The sequence below is a fragment of the Pipistrellus hanaki genome (genome assembly GCF_964339955.1).
Source record: "Pipistrellus hanaki genome assembly, chromosome: 1".
NCBI lineage: Eukaryota > Metazoa > Chordata > Mammalia > Chiroptera > Vespertilionidae > Pipistrellus > Pipistrellus hanaki.
In genome coordinates, this window is record NC_140503.1 from 87,645,308 (window position 1) to 87,669,286 (window position 23,979).

Here is a 23,979-nt window from a genome sequence, read left to right on the forward strand (position 1 = left end):
ATCTCCCCCAGATCTCCCTACCAGTTATTTCTTTATAGTTGAATTTATCTGCTTCTAGCTTAGCAGATTTCTGCAAATTAGAAGTAGTTGGAATTTGCTAGAAAACATAGACTTGAAAGTATTAGAAAGTGACAATTTATAGTTTGAAAGGAGAAAAAAATAAAGATACATGTACTTAAAATGAATGTATAACATTCTGGAGCCATGAGGAAGAAACCACATACACATAATCTTACATATCTGAAATGTGTACATATTAATAATTTGGTGTGTTTTTTTTAAATCCTCATCTGAGAGTTTTTTAATTTATTGATTGATTTTAGAGAGAGAGGAAGGAGAAAGAAAAAAACATCGATGTGAGAAAGAAACATTGATCAATTGCCTCTGGTGTGTACCCCAACCAGGAATCAAACCCATAACCTTTTTGGTGTACTGGACAATGCTCCAACTGAGCAATCCAGCCAGCGCTAATTTAGGTTTCTTATAAATCAGCCTAAGTGATCAGGAAAGATTAAATTATGTTCTAAAATTTTTTAAAAATATTTTTAAAATTGGTTTTTAGAGAGAGAGAAAGGAAGAGGAGTAGAGAGGTAGAAACAACAATGAGACAGGAACATCATCCATTGATATGCTGCCTCCTACATGTCCCACTCTGAGGTTCGGGCCTGCAATCCCTGGCATGTGCCCTAACCTGGACTCAAACTTGTGACCTCTTGGTTCCTGGTTGATACTGAGCCACTAGCCATACTGGCAGAGTTGTGTTCTAAAATTTTTTCACTCATTGATTAATTCATTAAGACTGATTTTCAACTGCTGTGTTGCAAGAATTTTTAAAACAAAACATGCAGTACCTGACTAAGGAACACTGATCTCTTTTTCCTTAGATTGTCAAAAAACAAGATGACAGCAGCCAACATAATAGCTGTCTGGTGTGAATGAATCAGAATTATACCAAATTTTTTTTTAACAGATTGGCAAAATATATATATTTTTGGTGTGTGGCAAAATTTTAGTAATTATTATAGTTTATGTGCACCATGAGATGAAAAATGTTAAAAAATCGCTGCATTAAGAGTTTGTTGTATACTGTGATTAATGCTTAGATACCCATTTTATGAGTACAGTGGTGAACAAGAGAGGCTTAACTCTTGTATTCATGCGGACAATAGCTTGGATAGAAAGATAAAGATGCTTAAGTATAATTACCAAGAAGAATCACAGTGTGCCTTCAACTATATATCAAGTGGAACTGATTGATTTATTCTTGGGTGAGAGAAAGCTGCCTGGAGCAAGGGCATTTATTATTTTTTATATGTTTTTACTGATTTCAGAGAGGAAGGAAGGAGGGAGAGAGATACAGAAACATCAGTGATGAGAGAGAATCATTGATAGGCTGCTTCCTGCATGCTCTCCCTTGGGGATTGAGCCCACAATCTGGGCATGTGCCCTGACTGGGAATCAGACTGTGATCTCCTGGTTCATAGGTTGATGCTCAACCAATGAGCCATGCTGGCTTGGCCGGAACAGGGGCATTTAATCTGAGTTCTGAGAAAGGAATTATCTACCGTGTTTCCCCGAAAATAAGACATCCTCTGAAAATAAGACCTATTTACAGGTTTCCTTCTGAGTGAAATAAAAGGCATTTCCCCCCCCACCCCCCCGAAAATAAGGCCCCCCTAGGCTAAACATGAGAGATTTAGTCCATTGATTCTGAAAGAAATAGAGTCACAAGAAATTCACCAGGAAATTCAGGAATTGGATTGTTATGATGATGTTCCAGAAGATGATGACATGATTGTCATTGAATAAATGAGTAAATTCTTGATACTGTAGGATTCACAGTTTGTCTGGTTTGTGTTGACAACTACCGTACTACCATACCGTATACAGGTAATAAATATCCTTTATTTTCACTTAACAATAAATGTGTACCGTATTCTTCATGGAAAAATAAGACATCCCCTGAAAATAAGACCTAGCGCATCTTTGGGAGCAAAAATTAATATAAGACACTGTCTTATTTTCGGGGAAATAGGGTAGACTAGGGGTGGGTGAGGAAAGGGAATGTTGAAAGAGCATTTCTGATAGAGCATTTCTGTGCAAAAGTGAGACTTAGTATCAAACTACTGCAAAACCTCTTTCATTTAATGTGTTTTCAAGATTGATTCATGTTGTAGCCTTGATTAGAATTTTCTTCCTATTTAAGGCTGAATAATATTTCATTGTATAGTCATACTGGATTTTGTTTACACATTCATTTATCAGTTATTGGACATTTGAATTGTTTCTATTTAGCTGTGTGAATAATCCTGCAGTGACTGTTTGTGTACAAGTTTTTGTGTACATTTTATGTTTTCAATTCTCTTGGGTACATATACCTAGGGGAGGAATTTCCGTGTCTTGGTAACTCAGTGTTTAACATTTTTATAACTGCCAAACTTGTCACAGTGGCTGCACCATTTTACATTCCCAACAACTATGATTGAGGATTCCAAGTTTTCACCACTGCTTGATGTCTCTTGTAGCTTATAGCAATCCTAGTATATGTGACGTGGTATCTCATTATGGTTTTGATTTGCATTTCACTAATGGCTAATGATTTTGAGCATCTTTTCATGTGCTTATTGGTCATCTTAATTGGAGAAATGTCTTTAAATCCCTTTTAGCCCTTTTTAGTTATGTTGTTTTTTTTTTAGTTATGAGTTCTTTATATTTTGTACCTGTCCCTTATCAGACATAATTTGCAAATATTTCACCCATTTTATGAGTTATTTTTTGCTTTCTTGATATCAGTTACAAGTTTTAAAATTTGATTTAATCAATTTTTATAATTTTTAAAGGTTTTAACTTTCAATTGTGTTCTTCCTTCATTAAAGAAATAGTGGTTAGCCAGGCCGGTGTGGTTCAGTAGGTTGAAGTGTCGTTCTGTGCACTGATGGGCTGTGAGTTCAATTTCCGTTCAGGGCACATACCTAGATTTCAGGCTTGATTCCCTCTTGGGGCATGTACATGAGGCATTGATCAGTGTCTCTCTCTCATATCAATGTCTGTCCATCTGTCTGTCTCTCTCTTTCCCTCCCATCCTCCCTCCTTCACTCCTTCCCTCCTTCTTTCTCTGCCTTTTTTTCTCCCTCTTTCAATCCCTCTCTCCTGTCCCTCTCTCTCTTCCTCCGTCTCTATAATAATAATAATAAATAATAGTGGTTAAAATCATCTCAAAAGGCTGGCATTTTATTTTTCAGCCTAGTAATTTGAAGAACTCCACTCTAGAAATTAAATCTAGAATTTCCCTTAATTGGATATTATTTTATAGTTAATTTATACACATACATAATTGAAATTTCTCAGAAGTGTTTATATCATCCTAGCTAATAAAAAGTAATATGCAAATTGATCATCACTCCAGCATACAAGATGGCTGCCTCCATGTAGTCAAAGATGATTGCCCTCATGTAGACACAAGGTGGTCGCCACAAGATGGCCAGCAGGGGAAGGCAGTTGGGAGGGGCCAGACCTGCAAGGGAGGGCAGTTGTGGGCGATCAAGCCTGCAGGGGAGGACAGTTAGGGGTGACCAGGCTGGTAGAGGAGGGAATTTGGGGGCAACTGGGTCTGCAGAGAAGGGCAGTTCAGGGGGGACCCAGGCCTGCAGGGGAGAGCAGTTTGGGGGAACCAGGCCTGTAGGGGAGGGCAGTTAAGGGCAATCAGGCTTGCAGGGGAGCAGTTAGACATCAATCAGGCTGGCAGGGGAGTGGTTAGGGATGATTAGGCTGGCAGGCAGAAGCAGTTAGAGGCAATCAGGAAGGCAGGCATGTGAGCATTCGGGAGCCAGAAGCCCTGGATTGGGAGCCAGTAGTCATGGTAGGTTTGGGCCTAAATGGGCAGTCAGACATGCCTCGAGGGGTCCCAGATTAGAGAGGGTGCAGGCTGGGCTGAGGGACGCCCCCCCCTGTACACCCCCCCCCCCCCCAACACACACAAATTTCATGCACCGGGCCTGTAGTAAATCTATAAAGATTAGAACCACTATCTAGCACTTCAGAAAGCTCCCTCAAACTATTGTGTATGAAGTCAGTCAGAATCAGAGAAGTACTACCTAAGAATCTCTTAATTCCTTGTTTTAGATATAGGCAAACCTTGTATTGGTTTAGTTACTTTGAAGCCATATAGATTTAACCAGATTTTAGTAGATGGGCATTCAGACTTTCTTTAGATTAATATAAACAGAACACTTCAGAGGTGGATTGCTTCCCTTGATTCTTAAACAGCTTTTCCTGATTCAACTTTTTTTTAGGAGAGTTTGCTGGAGTTTTTTTTTTTTTTTTTTTAAGATAAAACACAAGTCAAATTTATTAGAGTTGTTCACAGTCAGGAATGGTGATCATCTTGCTGGTCTTGCCATTCCTGGACCCAGAGTGCTCCATGGCTGTCACAATATCCATGCCTTCTTTCATCTGGCTGAAGACCACGTACTTGCCACCCACCCACTCAGCCTTGGCAGTGCAGATAAAAAATGGAACCTTTTGTGTTAGGTCCAGCTTTTGCCAAGGACAAGATGCCAGGACCTATATGTTTCAGGACATAGTTCTCATCCTCAAATTTCTCCCCATAGATGTACTTGCCGCCTGGTGAAGTCACCATCCTGGCACATAAATCCTGGAATAATTCTGTGAAAGCAGGAACCTTTATAATCAAATCCTTTCTCCCCAGTGCTCAGAGCACTGGAGTTTTCTGCTTTGGAACTTTGTCTGCAAACAGCTCAAAGGAGATGTGCCCTAAGGACTTGCTGTTGATGGCAATGTCAAAGAACACTGGGGTTCACTAGGGTTGGTCATGGGCAGCTCCTGGCCAGCGGCATTTGCAAAGCCATTTGCTGGAGTTTTTATGAGAGACATTCTAATTGAACTTCCTCCCCTCCTTCTTGCTCAATTTGGAAATATGAAAGAAAAAAAAACAGTTTGTGGGAAATCTATTAGTATGTTACGTCACTTGATGGCGCTGTTGGTCTGGGAACATGAACATTCTGAAAAAAGTCTCAGCCTTTGAATATTGATTTCAGAGTAGATGACCCCAATCTTTTGCATATTATATTTCATGTTTCTTTGAATCATCTGCCTTAGTGTTTCCTAATTGAGTGGTAAGAGTGTTATCTGTTAGTTTTTTCAAGACATTTTGAACACACAGAATTCATAATTTTCAAGTTAAATTCTTTAGATTGCATTGATTTGATTTTTTTTTTTTAAGAGAGAGAAAAAAAGGGAGAGAGGAAGAGAGAGATATTATGTGAAATTAAGACTGGATAAGCTGCTCTCTGCATTCCCCCTATTGGAGATGGAGCTTGAAAGCCAGGCATATGCCCTGATTGAGAATCAAACTGGCAAACTTTTATTGCACACACAGTGCCCGCCCAACCCACTGAGCAACACCCAGCCAGGGAAATTCTTTAGATTTTAAAAAGAAAAAAAAAAAAACCTGGAAATTTCTTTTAGAAAACTGTTTATGAGATAAAAACCTTTAAGAATGCCTTTTCCCTTCTCAGTAACATGTGTGTTTCTTTCTACATTCTTGTTATTACTTGTTCTATTATTTGACTGGATGTTTACTAACTTGATGATCATTAACTGCTAGGAGGATACTTAAATGTATGATTTAGGAGACCTTGAAAGTATAAACAAGGTTTTATTATTGTATGAGGAAAAAACATCCTTTTAAAAGATTTACTCATTAAATTTTTTTTTTTTAATATATTTTTATTGATATTTCTCAGAGAGGAGGAAGGGAGAGAGATAAAGAGCTAGAAACGTCGACGAGAGAGAAACATCGACCAGCTGCTTCTTGCACACCCCCTACCAGAGATGTGCCTGCAACCAATGTACATGCCCTTGACCGGAATCGAACCTGGGACCTTTCAGTCTGCAGACCAATGCTCTACCACTGAGCCAAACCGGTTTCGGCTCATTAACTTTTTTAAAATTTAATAAATCTTTATCGTTCAGATTATTACAGTTGTCCCTCTTGTCCCCCCCAATATCTCCCCTCCACCAAGTTCCTACCCCACCCTCTACCCTTACCTACCCCCCACTGTCCTCATCCCATAGGTGTATGCTTTTTGTCCAATCTCTTTCTGCATCCCACACTCCCCTTTTCCTCCAAGAATTGTCAGTCCATTCTTTTTCTATGCCCCTGATTCTATTATATTCATCAGTTTATTCTGTTCATCAGAGTTTTTATTCCCTTGATTTTTAGATTCACTTGTTGATAGATACATATTTGTTGTTTATAATTTTATCTTTATCTTTTTCTTCTTCTTCCTCTTCTTCAAGAATACCTTTCAGCATTTCATATAATACTGGTTTGGTGGTGATGAACTCCTTTAGCTTTTTTTTTTTTTTTTTTTAATCTGTGAAGCTCTTTATCTGACCCTCAATTCTGAATGATAGTTTTGCTGGGTAGAGTAATCTTGGTTGTTGTTTCTTGCTATTCATCATTTTGAATATTTCTTGCCATTCCTATCTGGCCTGCATAGTTTCTGTTGATAAATCAGCAGACATTCGTATGGGTGCTCCCTTGTAGGTAACTAACTGTTTTTCTCTTGCTGCCTTTAATATTCTCTCTTTGTCTTTTGCTCTTGGAATTTTAATTATGAAGTGTCTTACTGCAGTCCTCTTTGGATCCCTTTTGTTTGGGGCACTGTGCGTTTCCTGGACTTTAGGTTTATTTCACCAGGTGGGGAAAGTTTTCTGTCACTATTTCTTCAGCTAGGTTTTCAGTATCTTGCTCTCTCTCTTCTGGCACCCCCATAATTCTGATGTTGGTATGCTTGAAGTTGTCCCAGAGGCTTCTTACACTATCTTCAACTTTTTGGATTCTTTTTTCTTTTTTCTTTTCCGAAGGAGTGTTTTTTGCTTCTTTATATTCCAAATCTTTGACTTGATTTTTGTGATCCTCTAGTCTGCTTTTAGGTCTCTTTATAGTATTTTTTATTTCAGTCAGTATATGCTTAATTCCTAGTTGACCCTTTTTCATATCCTCAAGGTTCTCAATAAATTTATTGCCCTTTTCTAGGAAATTCTTGAAAAACCTTATAACCGTGGTTTTGACTCAATATCCAATCTTTTGCTTTTGTCCATTTCCTTCATTTGTGGCCTGCCTCTTTGTCTCCACATTTTAGCTGCTTCCCTGAGTTGATGGAGTGGCTTTGTATACCAGGCAGCCTAGCAGGGCCCAGTGGGTCAGCCTCCCCAGTTACCTGAGGGGGACACTCTTGGTACACCCCTTTGTGGGCTGTGTGTGCAGTTTTGTTGTAGTTGATTGTTGTTATCACTGGGGGAAGGTGACCTCCAGGCTAATTGGCTGTGAGGATCAGCTGTTTCTCCTCTGGGAGAGCTTCTGTGCCCAGCTTGGGTAGGGCAGAGTCTCAGGGCTGAGCAGACAGCCTTGGTTTCCTGTGGCAATGGCTGCACGCACCTCTGAGAAAAGGCTTCCCTAGAGTTGCCTGCTGCTAGACAGTCCAGTTTCTTCCTGAATGAGTCTGGGTACTCAAAGTTTCACCCGGAACTAGATTTCAGTGCAGTCCAAAGGTTTTGTTTCCCTTCTGAATTAGGAAGCTAGCCTCGCACTTGCTGCCCACCATCAGCGCCGTGAGTCTCCGAGCACCGAGAGTCTGCTAGCCACGTATTCAGCTACCCTCCCTTTCCGCACACACTGGTCTCCGCACCTGTCCTCCACAGTTCCTCTGGGTCACAGTGTTCTTTTATCTTACTTCTAGTTGTAGAATTTTCCACTTAGCCAGCTTTCTGGTGGTTCTGGACAATATCCACTCTGTCTTCCAGTTGCAGTTTTGAAATTGTTGTGTGAGGCAGCAGTATAGGTGTTTACTTATGCTGCCATTTTGGTTTCTCCCCACTCATTAACTTGGTAAAATAATTATCAGTCTCAGAAGATTATAAAATTCGATTATCAAAGAAAGGATGTAAATTTATTTTCTAATTGAATTTCAGAAGAGTCAAATTAAATAATAAATGTAGCTTAAATTTTAATAGAAATTTGCTCTTTAAATTGATTAAAATGTTCTATTTATGTTTAAATAACTTTAATGTGCTCGATATAGAATTTGGCACTCCGTTTTCTTTCAGGCTCATATTTGTAGAAAAGACAGAAAAATACACTTGTGCAGGATTAACATTAAAAATGTTATATTATTTATGATATTAGGGATTTTATTTTGTGAAGTGATAAATGAAGAATCATAAAAGTTGAAGATTTAAATAGGGCAGGATGACATTTAGTTCAGCTATCTATTTGTAAAAGCAGAATGGAAAAAAAGGGATATTGGGAACTTGTTTGAGAACTTGTTGTGTTTAATAGGGGGTAGAAGATTCTGAGAGAATGGAACTTCCATGTAGCCAATTCCAATAGAAACAAAACCCAGGATTACTAACTAGCTGGAAAGGCTTAAAAGAGTTCAGATCTTCTAGGGAATCCTTAAACTATGTTTTAAATCCCTATTGAAGCTGAAACCACTTGCCTGTGTTGTTAGTGTACTGATGGGAGCCTGAAGGGATAGCATACACTGCTTTACTTTTAAATAAATAGCTATACTTAGGTTTCTTCTGGGGCTGGGAAGAAACTTTGAAGTTGATTCAGCTAATTGGAAAAAGAAAGAAATGAAGCAAAGTGTAAGTGTCTTGCCCAGGAAAAGAAGACAAAGGAAATGACCTTGGTAAAAAAATTTTGATGCTAAGTTTTAATCTGAAATTATTTTGAAAAATACATTTTAAAGACAACCACAATTAATTTTAAAATTTAAAAACTTGAGCTAGTTCTTCAAAAAATCTAAATAAAGAAGCATTAGAAAACATAAAAGAACATTTAAAGTTTAAGAAATGAGCCAGATGATATGCTAGAGATATTTAAAAACCACTTGAAAATCTTAGTGAAACAGATGATTGTTTGGAATAAATACACATTTTTAGAATGATTCAAGACAAAATAGATGAGTCATCATGGGGAAAAATGTAAAAAATTATCAGTTAATTTTGTCTTGAATAGATTAAGACTAGATAGCTTTATTGATTTTTTTTAGCCTTTATGAACAAGTAATTTTTTTGCTAAATTGTTCATTCCAGAGCATAAAAAGAAAACTTGTCATATTGTAATATGAAGAAACAGGCAAAATTTATAACAAAACAAAAAAAAGCCAGGAAGCTAAAAGTATTGACCAATCTCACTTTTGAATTTTGTTATAAAAATTCTAAGTAAACCATTAACATCATATTTAATAAAAATAAAAATCTAACCCTGACCTGGTGGCTCAGTTGGCTGGATTGTCATCTGTACACTAAAAGGTTGGTTTCAATTCCAGGTCAGGGTACATACCTAGCTTGTGGGTTTGAACCTGGATCAGTTGTGTATCGGAGGAAATTGATGTTTCTTTCACGTTGATTTTTCTCTTTTCTTGCTCTCTAAATTCAATAAAAACATATCTTCACATGAGGATAAGTAAATAAAAAAAAATAAGTAAATAAATAAATCTAGCATGATCAAAGAGGATTGACTGTAGGAATGAAAAGATATTTAAATAAGAAACCTATTAATTTATATAATACCAGTAGTTAGAACTGTGTAACTATTTTATTTTAAAAAATTTTGTATTAGCCGAAACCGGTTTGGCTCAGTGGTAGCGCGTCGGTCTGCGGACTGAAAGGTCCCGGGTTCGATTCCGGTCAAGGACATGTACATGGGTTGCGGGCACATCCCTGGTAGGTCGATGTTATTCTCTCATCGACATTTCTAGCTCTCTATCTCTCTCCCTTCCTCTCTAAAAAAAATCAATAAAATATATTTTTTAAAAAATTTGTATTATTTTTGAGAGAGAGAAACATCAGTTATTGCACTTACTTATTGATTTGTTGTTTGATTCTTGTATGTCCTCTGACCAGGGATTGAACTTTCAACCTTGGCATATCAGGATGACAATGCTCTAACCAACTGAGCTACTCGGTCAGGGCCTATGATTAGTTCCCCCATTAATTGCATAAAAGGTATTTGATAAATGAGCTTTTATTTACAACATATGAAACTTGATCAAGTTTAATATTCTTACAAAAATAGGATAATGTTTTATAATATAGTGAAGAATAGACTTAAGTTAATAATATACTTAATTGTGAGATACCTGAGACTTTCATTTATCTAACAAGTGTCTATTAAGCACTTACTATGATGTAGGCACTGTTTTGAGAGCTGGTAAACTGACTCCTATGGAGCTTACATTCTGATGGGGAAGGGTGACAAGATAACAATAAACATAACAAGTAAGTAAATTATATAATGCTAGAGGCCGGGTGCACTAGTGGGGTCCCTTGGCCTGGCTTGTGCTCTGATGTTTTTCCTTCTCTCAAAAGCAATCTGGGACCCCTCGGAGGATAATAGGGGCCTGCTGCACGAATTTGGCTGGATCCCCACAGGCCAGGCCGAGGGACCCCACTGGTGTATGAATCCATGCACCGGGCCTCTAGTATGTACCGTATTTTTCGGACCATAAGACACACCGGACCATAAGACGCACCAGTTTTTAGAGAAGGGAAATGAAGAAAAAAAGATTCTGAAACAAATAGTGTCCTAAAATATTTTATGTGCATTAAAACCCAACATCACAGTTATAAACACATGTAATCAACCCTGTAAAGTAAACAGCAGCATTTAGAACCATTTTAGAGCCGGGCAAGCACACAGAGACCACACAGAGCCAGGCAAGTAAAAAAACTTTTTTTTTTACAGTATATGTGTAGGCTATATTTGGACTATAAGACGCAGGGACTTTTTCCCCCCACTTCTGGGGGAAAAAAAGTGCGTCTTATGGTCCGAAAAATACGGGTATGTAAAATCTTTGGTTAATCTCTTCCTGTCCCCTCTCCCCACTTCCCTCTGAGATTCATTAGTCTGTTCCATGTTTCCATGCCTGCGCATTGAGAATCTGCCTCCAGTGGTTAATGCGCATCATAGGTACCAGTCAAACGGTCACTTAGGCTTTTATATATGTAGATGTTAGAAGGTGATAAATTTTATTTTTAAAAAACAGTGCAGGGTACAGGGATTGGGTTGGGTGAATTTGCAGTTTCAAGGGAGCATTCACAATGGGTCTCGAGGAGGTGTTTTTAGGGCTGACTTGCTTCCTAGGGAGTGAGCAGCATGAATAGTTATTTGGGGGATTACAGCTGAACTGTAACTAACTGAGAACAGCCAGTGTGATGGCTCTGAGGTAAGGGCTTGCCTGCTGTGTTGAGAATTAGTGAGGGGCTGGTGAGAGCAGTGAGCAGGAGACAATAGTAGATGAAGTCAGATTAGTTTATGAGGTCTCAGAAGTACTATTTGAAAGATTTAGAATCCAAGTCTCCTGACTCCTATCACATTGCTCTTTGTTATCCCATGACTTTAAGTCATCTTAATTTTTCTTACCTGTAGTTGTGGCAGTTGGAAGTGATGAACCTAAGCATACATTTAAAGTCCTATATTTGTATTTGGCAATTGATTATGTGAAAAAGAAAAAAAGTAAAACTTGATATTCTAACAAATAGAATATATTAACCTATGACATTCTAACTAAAGTTTGAAAACTTACAAAGTAAATTTGGTATTAGGATTTATTTTGCAAGAATAGTAAATATTTGCCTCAGGCAGGCTTTTTTTCTTTTTTTCTTTTTGGTAGCAGTAGACATTCAGAAAATGATTACATATTTATGAGAGTATCTTACAGTAATATCTCATTTCTGTAATATCAAGGAGTAATGTGACCCACATGTGTTCATTTTCTGTGACAAGAGCAATGTGCTAAGAGTTAGGAGACTTGGATTCTAAATCTCTCAAATAGTACTTATATGACCTCATAAATTGATAAAACTTTTAAAATAATTTTTAGAATTTTACCATCAAATGTTTTGATTCAGATTTTTACATAGTGGATTATATTTTTCATTGTTTCTTATGATGCATTTAAAAAGCTTATTGAGTTACCTACTACAAAGCCACCATGTTGTTTACTTCTTTCAATATCTGTTCCCTTCTAAAATAGTAATTATTAATGTCCACCTCACAGAATGAACAACTTAAATAATGTGTGTTAGGTGCCTAAGACAGGGCCTGGCAGATTAGTAAGAATTAAATAAATGTTAATTTTTAAAAGAAATTTTAATGGTAAAGTATAAAGTTTTTGAGGCTAATAGGCATGACTTTGAGCACTTTCCTTTTCTTTACCCCATATCTCCCCCACCCCCAATTTTTTTTAATTCTTCCTTCCCACAGAAATCTTTAGTAAAAGGCAAGGAGCTATGTAATATGAAGAGAAATCAGAGTATTTACCTTTTAAATTTCATCTGCAGACTTCCTTCCTTCACTATTGTCCCTTCTTCCAGCTAAAGCTTAATCTGTCCATGCTGGGAGTTTTCAAGATCTAAGTCTAAGACTTTCATGTATTCAGACTTTTCTCTGATGATCAAACTATTTTCATGTAATATTCTATAGTGATAGATTCTGGGATAATTACAACATAGGATTATTTGTTCGTGGTCTAAGTGGCTTCAGGCTGTTGTCGTTTTGGGCCTCTTTTGTTGAATTTTTATAGTTTTTAGCTTCCTTCACTGTCAGCTCATATTACTTGCTGCTGTCAGTGCAGTTGTTTGTTTATTTACTAGAGGCCCGGTGCACAAATTCATGCACCAGAGGGGTTCCTTGGCCTGGCCTGCAGAATCAGGCCGAAACTGGCTCTCAGACATCCCCTAAGGGTTCCAGGATTGTGAGAGGGCCCAGGCCAGGCCGAGGGACTCCACCGGTGCACGGTTAGGGATGGGGAGAGACAAGGGAGGTTGGCCAGCTGGGGAGGGACCTCAGGAGGAGGGCTTCAGGACATGTCCAGCTCATCTTCCTCAATCCTGTTTGGCCAGTTCCCAGCAGCAAGCAACCTACTTGTTGGAGCATCTGCCCCCTGGTGGTCAGTGCACATTATAGCAACCTGTCGACTGTCTGTTCCTGGTGGTCATTGCATGTCATAGTGAGCAATTGAGCAACCTTAGCATATCATTAGCATATTATGCTTTGATTGGTTGAATGGCTGACCAGTTAATTAGCATATTAGGCTTTTATTATATAGGATTAGTTTCTGGCTGCTTCTAATTTTCAGTATCAAATCTAGTGAGTGTTGATTCATTGGAAAATCAAGTTTTATAAAATGTTTATGGCAGGAATGAAAAATAAATTTTAGCTCATGTGTTGATTTTGATGGGTAATGGTTGCCTGGAGTGTTGTGTTAAGCAGGATTCTGGAGCTGCATCCAAATTTGATGAGAAAGTACTCTGATAATAAAATGGTTCACAATCCGGGAACCCTTAGGGGATGTCTGAGAGCCAGTTTCGGCCTGATTCTGCAGGCCAGGCCAAGGGACCCCTCTGGTGCATGAATTTGTGCACCGGGCCTCTAGTAAATAAACAACTGCACTGACAGCAGCAAGTAATATGAGCTGACAGTGAAGGAAGCTAAAAACTATAAAAATTCAATTAAAACTAATAAAATTCAGCACTGGTAACCACATATTTGCCATTTATTGTCTAAAGAGCAAATAGGTACTGCACAAGAATTTGAGAGGGTTCTATAGTGATTAAAATACATAAGTTAGTATGTAGGTTGTGATATGGTTTTCACCCTTAGATGCCTTTTGGGTTATTGGTTACCCTTTTACTTTAGACATTGAGGTTTCCAAATAACTTATCAATGATAAGTAAAGTAAATGGTTAAAAGGATTCTGCATTATTTAAGTTAACTTCGTTTACTTAGTAATTATGTAGTTAAAAATTTAGCCTATGTAAAAACTAAGTATTTTCTTCATTTGATATTCTATCAAAATTGCATACTAAGTAAAATTGCAAATGTATGATTTAAGCACTGGGTGGAAATACTATATTGTTAATAAGCTTTCACAAAGCAAATTAAATTTCTGTGTACTTCGTTATGATGGCAATAAGTAAGAATGTCTGTATGATTATTAGTTTTTTAATTATTAATTTGTGAATATATCTAAGGAAATTTAATTTTTTAAATGAATTATTCTGTCTTTCTTTTTACACATATCACATATAACTTTTGCAGGTTGGATTTGCTACCATTTTATGCAAGATTGGTTGCTACATTGCATCCCTGCATGTCTGATGTAGCAGAGGATCTTTGTTCCATGCTGAGGGGGGATTTCAGATTTCATGTATGTATTTAAGCATTTATTTTGTAATTTACATAGATTCATATACTTAAAAGTTGAGTTAGGATTTTTAATTTAAGAATATGATTTATTATTGGTAAGCATATTTCTGAAATCTGATAGGGGCCTAACAGTTCATAATATAGGTCTAAATTTTTAAAATATAAATTTACTCAACAAAGCCTGAAATGATTAAGTGATATTACAATTAGGGGGTTGAGCTGCTACTGCTCTCTTATTTCTCCATTATAGGTACTGCCATTTTTACTTTTGTAAAGTAAACATTCTCAAGAGAAGCAACAGGTTTTCCCAGAAGAAACATAGGATTGGTTATTATCAGTCAGGACACAGTGCTTATAGGATGCCTGTTTAGTTATTGGGGGTCCAAATACTTGGGGCACATGAGGTTCAACAGAGGATGTGATCTCAGTGAATGCTGTTGTAGCCCATGTTTTTATTGGTTCTTGCCTTAAGAATCTTTATCTTAGATAGTGGTGAATTCTTTAAAAAGTACCCTGGTAAAGTACTAGGGCCCTGTGAGTAGGCACCTTCCTTCCCTTTCTGGTCCCAGGAATCTGCCTGTAAGTGGTTCTTTAAAACCCATATTACATAGTTATCTTGTGGAGGTGATAAAGATTCAAATATAGTCCTAAAAAGAGTAAAATGATATGTTAGAAGTGACTGAAAGTGAGCATTGGTAGGCTTTGAAAAGATGTGAGATTCAAGTGTGTATGTTGTTAACCAATGGAAAAATTGTGTTTACAAAATTTAGCTTTATAGTGAATTGCTTTGAATGCAAATAAATGTTTCCTATGCTCAGTATGCACTTTATTGCACTTGCATTATGCAATTCACTATTGTTGAGCACTTAGAGAACAATTCCTTAGGTCAGGAATCTTACCTGTAGTTGGGGAGATAAGACTAAGCACTCACAGAAGCAAGAGAGAAATAAAAATGTAAGCCCTAAATATATTTGATATTATAAGGACTTGCATGCTTAATTGCCAAATGACTTGTTTGAGAGTGTCATTACCTTGAGTTCAGAGGAAGGAGCAAGTGTCAGTGATGGGCTTCTTGTTCTAGGTGTTAATCTGTTAATAGGATATTTGTGGTTAAGATTCTTTTGGGCCGCTTCTGCTAAAGTGTATTTCACATTTTCATAGTATTAAGTAATGGTACATTTCTATGTTTAAAGAAGTTTGGAAACACTGAGATCAAGAAGTTAAATTATTTTATCTTTGTTTCATTATAAGAAGTCTGAAAGCTTTGATAGGGTAATGTGCATTGTGAATCTTCTGGGGAGGGTTAAATAGGTAGTCACTCAAAGAACACACTTTGATAAATGCTGCTTCAAGGACAGATGCATCAGAATTCATGATATTTTTGTTGATATACTTAATCTCATCATACAGATAAGAAACTTTTACTAACAGTATGATTGTATTGTATTGAGTTATATGCATACACCCTTAACCAAATCCAAAATTAAATAAAATGCAAGTTGCTACACCAAGCACAAGCATAATTAGTGCTTTTGGTGAGAAACTTAAAATTAAGAAAATATTATTCATGTATATTTCCCCTCTCACCTTTAAAAATTTGGAAGAGAGTTGAAGGAACTGGCATACTTTCATCACTAGAAGAATATCAGTGTTAGGACTATACTTTGGTAATCACTGCTCTTGTGGGTATTTGGGGGAAGAGAAGAAACATCTACTTTTCACAAGATCTGTTTGTTCCCTACCCCCAAATCTGCACACTTTGCCAATGACTTTTTATTAGGCTATAAATATACTTAACACTAATATCCTTAAATGAAAATAAAATAATAGCAACAAGTAAACTTACCTCAAACAACCCCTTTTCCCCCATTCTTTCATTTCCTTCTTCAAGTTTTTTTAAAGTATACTTGTCTCTTCTACTGACATTTATCCTTTGTTCTATCATAGTACCCTGGCACAGACCACCAGTGTCTTCCTAATTGCTTTATGTTAGTCAATATCTCTGCAAATTCTAAACTGCTGACTCTTCTGCTTTTTACAAAACTGTCATTCTGGCTCTACTACATGCTAGTGTTGTAACTTTGGCCAAGTTACATAAGTGTTCAAAACTTCAGTTTCCTTGCCTATTAAATTGGGATAATAGTTGTATCTTTTAAAACAATTGTTTTTATGGATTAAATGAGATAATGCATATAAAATTGATCCCACAGTGCCGGGACATAAATATCATTATAATAATAATTCTTCTCTGCCACCACTTTCTCCTAGTTCTTACTTATGACTACCATTCTCAATGTCCTTTGCTCTTTTTTCCAGCTGAGTTTATGTGTTGGTGTTCCCCAGACTTTCTTCCTTCACCCTCCTTTTTGATGGAACACATTTTACCTGGGGTTCAGTTAACATCTATTTCCCAGCAACCTCCAATACATATCTCTTGCCAGAACCTCTCTCCTGGTGCTTAGTAAGTTCTCATGTACGTCTAGCTAAATATGTTCATAAACTCATTGATTTCTTCTAAAAAATGTCTTTATCCTTCTTTTCCTTATATCAACTTCTATATTCTCCCTGTAAATTTGTAATATACTTTATCTGATCACTAAGAGAAATACCTCAATTTTTGCTCCTCTGACATTTAGGAGCCATAATCATCAAATTCCATTGATACTATTTTCTAAAACACCTCCTCAAATTTCATTTTCCAGTGCTTGAAATATGAGAATAGCTTTTTAACCAGGTATCCCCATCTCTGCCTTCTACCTAATTCCATCATATTGTCACATCTGATTTTATTTGACATAGTTAAAGAATCTCGACTGAGAAATAAAGCTGGTTAGCAAAATTGTATGAAATACATATAGTAGTCAAAGAAATTCTAGTATTCTAGTTAAAATAACTGATTTGCTAATTTGACTAATAGAATAATAAAGCTAATAGAAATGAAACCATTCACATATTCTGTGATCGAAATTTGGAGAACAAATTTAGCAATATGTTTCAAAACCCTAAGAGGTATTCATACATTGGACAACTCTGAAAATCTGTCCTAAAATTTTTATATACCTGCAAAGCTTTATTCACATTATGAATTGTAAAGGAAAAAGAAAACAGGAAATAACATAAAAGCCAAACAGTGGATTAAAAAAATGACATAGAGCCATTAAAAATGGTATTTACCAAAAAATTTTCATTTCATAGAGAAAGCACTTTTAGAGGGAAAAGCAAGCTATAAAATGTTACACATAATAAACTTACAGTTATGTTAAAATGTGTTACTAATATGTTAGCAGTGACTGTCTTTGAATAGTAAGAAATATTTTTTCTTTTCTAGTTCTCTAAATTTTTAGCAGAGTTTGCTTCTTTGATAACAAGAGGGGACAACTTTTACATAAATATGAACATATCATCCTCACTGATTGACATTTAAAATTTTTTTAAATTTTTCCCCATCACCATTAATCTCTCCTATACCCTATTTCACCTCCACCCCTGCAATCACCACACTGTTGTTTGTAACTGATGGACATTTTTAAAATTAGTGTTCTCTTAGCTTTTTAAGTAAGCCTCTCGGTAAAATAAGTTAACCACATATTCCAATATAAGCATATTTATTTATAAGTTAGTATGCCTTTACAGTTGTACCAAATATTTTATGTACTTTCTAAAACATATAAAAGGACACTGAAAATTATTATATAAAAACCAAAAACATAAATAGAAATTCCAGTATGCCATACCCTAGTACCGTGGTCGACAAACTGCGGCTCGTGAGCCACATGCGGCTCTTTGGGCCCTTGAGTGTGGCTCTTCCACAAAATACCATGGCCTAGGCGAGTCTATTTTGAACAAGTGGCGTTAGAAGTAGTTTAAAATTTGGCTCTCAAAAGAAATTTCAATCGTACTGCTGATATTTGGCTCTGTTGACTAATGAGTTTGCCGACCACTGCCTAGTAGAGTCTTGCCCATCCTACTTTGTATATTAGTGGTCCACAGAATAAATTTTTTTTTTAAAGGAAAATGTACTATTAGATTTAGTGCCTACTTAGTGTTTAGCCTATAATAGATTCTCCAAAAAGTTAGTTGAGTCATTGCAAAAATAAAGTTTATATAAAACAAAATGAGCAAATTATGGTGAGTAGAAATTATAATGTCTACTTAAGATGACGTTTAGGGGTGTGAGTATTCTTTCTATAGGAGAATAATGAATGATAGGCCTTGGAAATTCTTTTTATATGTTGACATATCTGAAGAGTTTTTATTAATATTGCTTATGAATTTAGTTACTCAATCTCAGTTTCACCTGTCACTAATAAATGAGCTGTAAGCAACATTTTTGCTAACGACAATTAATTATATAAGTAAAATTTTATACATGACATTGAACTAAAATATATATAAAAATTATATGTTGTTAATTCATCTGTACTTGCTTTTGCAGAAGTGCTTTGACATACTTTTTGATCTAGAGGAGTCAACAAATGAGACTGGAAAATATTGAATGAGGATTCAGAATGAGTTAGTCTTTTTTATAAGTTACAGTCTTTTGAAAAGCCTTTTTTTTCCATCTAAAAATGAGGGAATGAGATAATTGATTTCTAATACTTCACTTAAAAATTCTATAATTTTGTTATGTCATTGAGATTGTATCTCCTTAATCTCAATAATGTTTAAGAGTAATTGTGGAAAATACACTATGTTACATGTTTTGAAAGCTGTAATGCTCAGTAATACTTAAAATTGTATGATATTCCACTGCAGTTGTTGAGCTTGTGCATCCAGAATTACCCAAGGAGACTTTAAAAAACATATATGTATTTCCCAGTCCCATTCCCCCTAAATATTCAGCATCAGTGTATCGTTTTTGAAATGCTTTTTTACACTTTTTTATTTCTATATTGTTTTAACTCTAAAATAAACACATGCTCAGTGTTCATGATTTAGAAAATATAAACATATAAAATAGAAAAAAGGTAGAAAGACCACATAATTCCATCACTAAAAAGCAAATTCCAGTAAAGTTTTACCTTTATTTTTTCATAGTTTTTCATGGATGAATTTATATTGTATGTACAATTTTCCATTCTTTATTTCTCACACAAACATTTTACAGTGTCATTTAAAACACTTCTTATGCATCATTTTAAAGATTGTATAATCTTTTGTCCTGTATATTGCTTGTTTATTATCAAGTGAAGTGTAGTTATCATTACCACCACCAGCAGCATCATCATCATCATCATCCTTATTTTTATCCTTACTTTACCAAGTGAACCAACAGGTTCAGGGGGTTTTTGTGAATTGTCTAAGATCATATGCCCTCAAAAAATGGCATAGAGTGACCATAAAGGCCAAGATGTTCTGACCATAGATATTTTGTTCTTTCATTTCTACAATGTATGCATAAACATTAACCATTTTCATTTATTTGTTTACTCAGTAAATATTTAATGTCCATTTATTAGTGATAAAAATATACAAATATAGATAAAATTAATAGTAGCTAGTAGATATTGGACTCTTCTTGGTCTTTGTAAGTACTGTTGCATGTGCTGTACATGTACCAATTCACTTAAGACTCACAACACCCCTACTAGGTATGTTACTTTTATTATTTCCATTACACAAATGAGGAAGTTGAGGCATGGAATTTACATAACAGCTAGTAAATTATAGAACTTGGATTTAAACCCAGCAAATCTTGCCCAGGAATCCACATTTGTAATTCCTAGGAGTTCACAAAGTAAGAAAAATTAAAAATTTGATCAAACATATTTGTGAAAGGGTCTTTATGAAGGCTGTACTCTTTTCTAAATTGCAAGGCTAAAACAGTCAAGTTTATTCAACACAATTTTGTTTACTATTAGAAACTAGAAACCAAACTAGGTTTGGTTTTCTGATGAAAATGTAATTCTGAGGTTAAATCCAATTACATTTATCTTGAGGTGTCTCTTCACATTGTATTGCTGTAATAAGGTTTTGCTATATTCAGTATTTCTTCAAATGTGTACCTAAGTAGGAGGTTATATTTGCAAAGGACTTGAACTCTGATATATGGCTGTGACTAGTAGTAAAAGAGAATAGTTATTATATTGGAAATTTCATTATAATGAACTTATAATAAAAAATGCATTGTATAGTTTGTCACTATAATACACTAACTGAGCCTTAATAATATTTTTGCTTAAATGAGCTTTTGATGTTCTTTATTTATAAAGCAGCATCTCCTAAAGTGTGTTCCTTATGATATTAATATAATGGAATCTTAACTAGTCATTGTTAACATTTCAAAAGGGGGATTTATGTTGCCAAATAAATTTGAGAAACAATTAAATTAAGTTAAACAGATTTCTTATTTTGTGATCCTTTAGCCTTATAAAATGCATTATTTGACCATGGAACTGTTTTTGCAAAGCACATTCTGGCACTCGTGTTATACAGATCTTATTTTGCCTTAATGTAAAACAATTTGAATATAGCAGGAAATTATGCCAAATTTATTTAAAGTATTTAGAGTGAGTTCAGTCTCAATAAAATAAAAGTTCTTATCGGAGATTTCTAAGTGTTAATTATCTAACCAGTATCTCTTTTAATTTGTAGGTACGAAAAAAGGACCAGATCAATATTGAAACAAAGAATAAAACTGTTCGTTTTATTGGAGAACTAACTAAATTTAAGATGTTCACAAAAAATGATACACTGCATTGTTTAAAGGTTAGTGCTGAATTACTTGAGTTATTTTTAATAGACAAATTTAAAGTTTTTGTTATAGATGTTAGAAAAAGTGAAATAATTAAGAAATATTTGATTTATCCAAAGGAAGGCAAAAAGGGGATAAAAAGGACATTACACAGGTATGCAAAATAGAAAACAAATAATGGCCCGACCGACTTGTCTCAGTGGTTGACCTAAGAACCAGGAGATCACTGTTTGATTCCTGATCAGGGCACACGTCCTGGTTGCAGGCTCGATTCCCAGTGTGGGGTATTCAGGCGGAAGCTGATCAATGATTCTCTCTCATCATTAACTATCTCTCCATCTCTCTTCCTGTCTGAAATCAATAAAAAAAAATATTTTTTAAAAAGATATTTGGTTAAAAAAAAATTAAAAATACGACCACCACTATATGCTACCTATAAGAGACATACTCTTTTTTTAAAAAATATATATTTTACTAATTTTTTTATAGAAAGGAATGGAGAGGGATAATCAGAAACACCGATGAGAGAGAAACATCGATCAGCCACCTCCTGCACACTCCCTACCGGGTATGTGCCCGCAACCAAGGTACATGTCCTTGACCTGAATCAAACCCAGGACTCTTGCAGGCCGACTCTCCATTCACTGAGCCAAACCAGTCAGGACGAAACATACTCTTAAATACAAGGTTGGGCAAAAGTAGATTTATAGTTTGAATATGATAAATACAGTTTATCTTTGTATTATTTATTTATTAATTTATTATTGATTTGTATAACTATAAACTTATTTTGCCCACCCCTTTATAAAAATCAAAAAGGCTAAAGTAAAAAGATGGGGAAAATATACCGTGGAAGCACTTTTTAAAAGACACCTGGTTTCATTATTGTCAGACAAAGTAGACATTAAGGGATGAAGCTGAATTAGAAATAAAGATTCGTTGGCCCTGGCCTGTGTGGCTCAGCTGAGTGTTGTCCCATGTACCAAAAGGTCGCTAGTTTGATTCCCTATCATGGCACATGCTCAGATGAGGGCTTGATCCCCAGTAGGGTCCAGCAAGAGGCAGCCAATTACATCAATGTTTCTCTATTACTCCTCCCCCCCTTTTCTTCTGCCCTAAAATCAATAAAAACATATTTTTTAAAAAACGAATAAAGAAGGTTAGTTGATAGCAATGTAGAGGTCATTTTAATACGAAAGTGTTACTTCCTGAATCAGTAATGTAGCTTCAAAATATACAAACAGTTGACAAAAGAAATCTATAATAATATAAGGGTAATATGCTAGTTAGACCAGATGTCCTTCTGGACAAAGCTGGGGCTGAAGGAAGCCAGGGTCTCAGGTGCCAGAGGGAAGCCGATGTTGGCAGCCAGGGGAAGGAAGTCCTGTCATGGCCTATCGTGCACGAATTTCATGCATCGGGCCTAGAGAAATAAAATAGAAATAAAAAAATTCACAATCATAGTGAGAGACTTGAAAACACTTTAATAGATGAAAGAACAAGCAGACAAACATCTGTAAGTACTATATATACAGAATTGAACAGCACAATTAACAGTCTTGATGTATTTGGCACTATACCCAAGAGATTCAGAATTTACATGGAAAAATATTCATGTTAGTCAAAACAAACAAAACAAAACAATATATCAAATGATGTGATATGTCTGAATCTATTTTGGTTTAGAAAATAGGCATAGAAATAGGTTTGGAGAATAAATACTATTAAAATGTTGTGGTAATGTGTTGTGTTTATAAATTTTATACTATAAGTCTTTTGTAGTCAGAATTTTAAAAATAAATGTTATTTAAACCAAAACAAAATAATTTAGAATATGTAAGCTATGTATGTGATATGTTTAAATATGTGGCATTTAATAGTACATTTAGAAAAGGATTTGATACTAATTTCCATATATCTATCTAGAACAAAAAAACATTAAATATATTGAAGTTTTTAGAAAAGATTTTTATGGCAAACCACAAAAGATGTCCATCGATGAGGACTGTTAAACCAAAAGACTAGCTTTTGTTTTTTATACTGACTTTTTAAAAATTGTTACACACATTAGAAATATATTTTTTTTCTCTAATAGGATTGAAGTATTGTCTTTGTGGTTTTTCATCATTATTATTATTACAGATGCTTCTATCAGACTTTTCCCATCACCATATTGAAATGGCATGTACCCTATTGGAAACATGTGGAAGATTTCTTTTCAGATCTCCAGAATCTCACTTGAGGACCAGTGTACTTTTGGTAAGGGTTTGAGAATTCTAGCAAGAACTTGAGGTTGTTGATTTACTTCAGGGGTTAAAAATATTGACCATTGCCTGTTATCTTGCTTTGTCATAGAACAAACTTTTCTACCTTAACTAGAACATCCTATACATATGAGCTGCCATTCCTGGTCAGCCGTTGGTATTTTTCTCACTTGGCTCTTAGTGAGTTAACAATATTGTGAACGGGGATTAAGCTTAATTAAAGATAACTTAAAAAAAATCTTTATTGTTGAAATTATTACAAATGTAGACATCCCTTTTTCCCCCCATCAACCCCTTCTTGCCCATCCCTGCCTCAGGCCTTCACCACACTATTATCTGTGTTCATGGGTTATACACATATGCATACAAGTTCTAATCAAAAATAACTTTTGACAGTGATACAAATGAGCTGGTACTCTTAATACTATTACCTTAATACTATTACCTTAGATTGGCGTGCCGTAAGCACATAAATTATAAGCTAAACATATATAATTAAATTTTAAAATTAAAAAAACATAAAAATCTAAAAAATTACCTTGTAGGAGAGGTTATTTCGTAAGTTAATTAGAATGCCTAATGACCATCAAGTTTATTAATCAATTAAGTTATTATGCTTATTGGTAATATTCATGCAGTTTGCTGATAGCTTTTTGCAGGGTTGGTATTAGTGTTCAAGAGAGCTCTGGGCATACACTGTCATTACATCACTGTTGCTGTTAAAAAGTCTTGATTGTGTTATTTTCTCTAGGTATCTTATTTTTTTAGAATCCAGT

The 23,979-nt window shown here is 35.4% G+C and overlaps 1 protein-coding gene and 1 pseudogene across 3 annotated transcripts in view; one reads left to right on the forward strand and one right to left on the reverse strand.

Moving 5' to 3' along the window:
• UPF2 (UPF2 regulator of nonsense mediated mRNA decay) overlaps nt 1-23,979 on the forward strand; it is a 108,323-nt gene that overhangs the window by 44,828 nt on the left and 39,516 nt on the right. For both annotated transcript variants that reach the window (XM_084875639.1, XM_084875640.1), the window contains exons 9-11: nt 14,138-14,246; nt 20,840-20,953; nt 23,082-23,198. In XM_084875639.1, coding sequence (XP_084731765.1) covers nt 14,138-14,246; nt 20,840-20,953; nt 23,082-23,198 — 340 coding nt within the window. The remainder of the gene's footprint in view (nt 1-14,137; nt 14,247-20,839; nt 20,954-23,081; nt 23,199-23,979) is intronic.
• LOC311611592 (peptidyl-prolyl cis-trans isomerase A-like) lies at nt 4,351-4,649 on the reverse strand (annotated as a pseudogene). Its single transcript has one exon. The product of its transcript is annotated as a peptidyl-prolyl cis-trans isomerase A-like (transcript).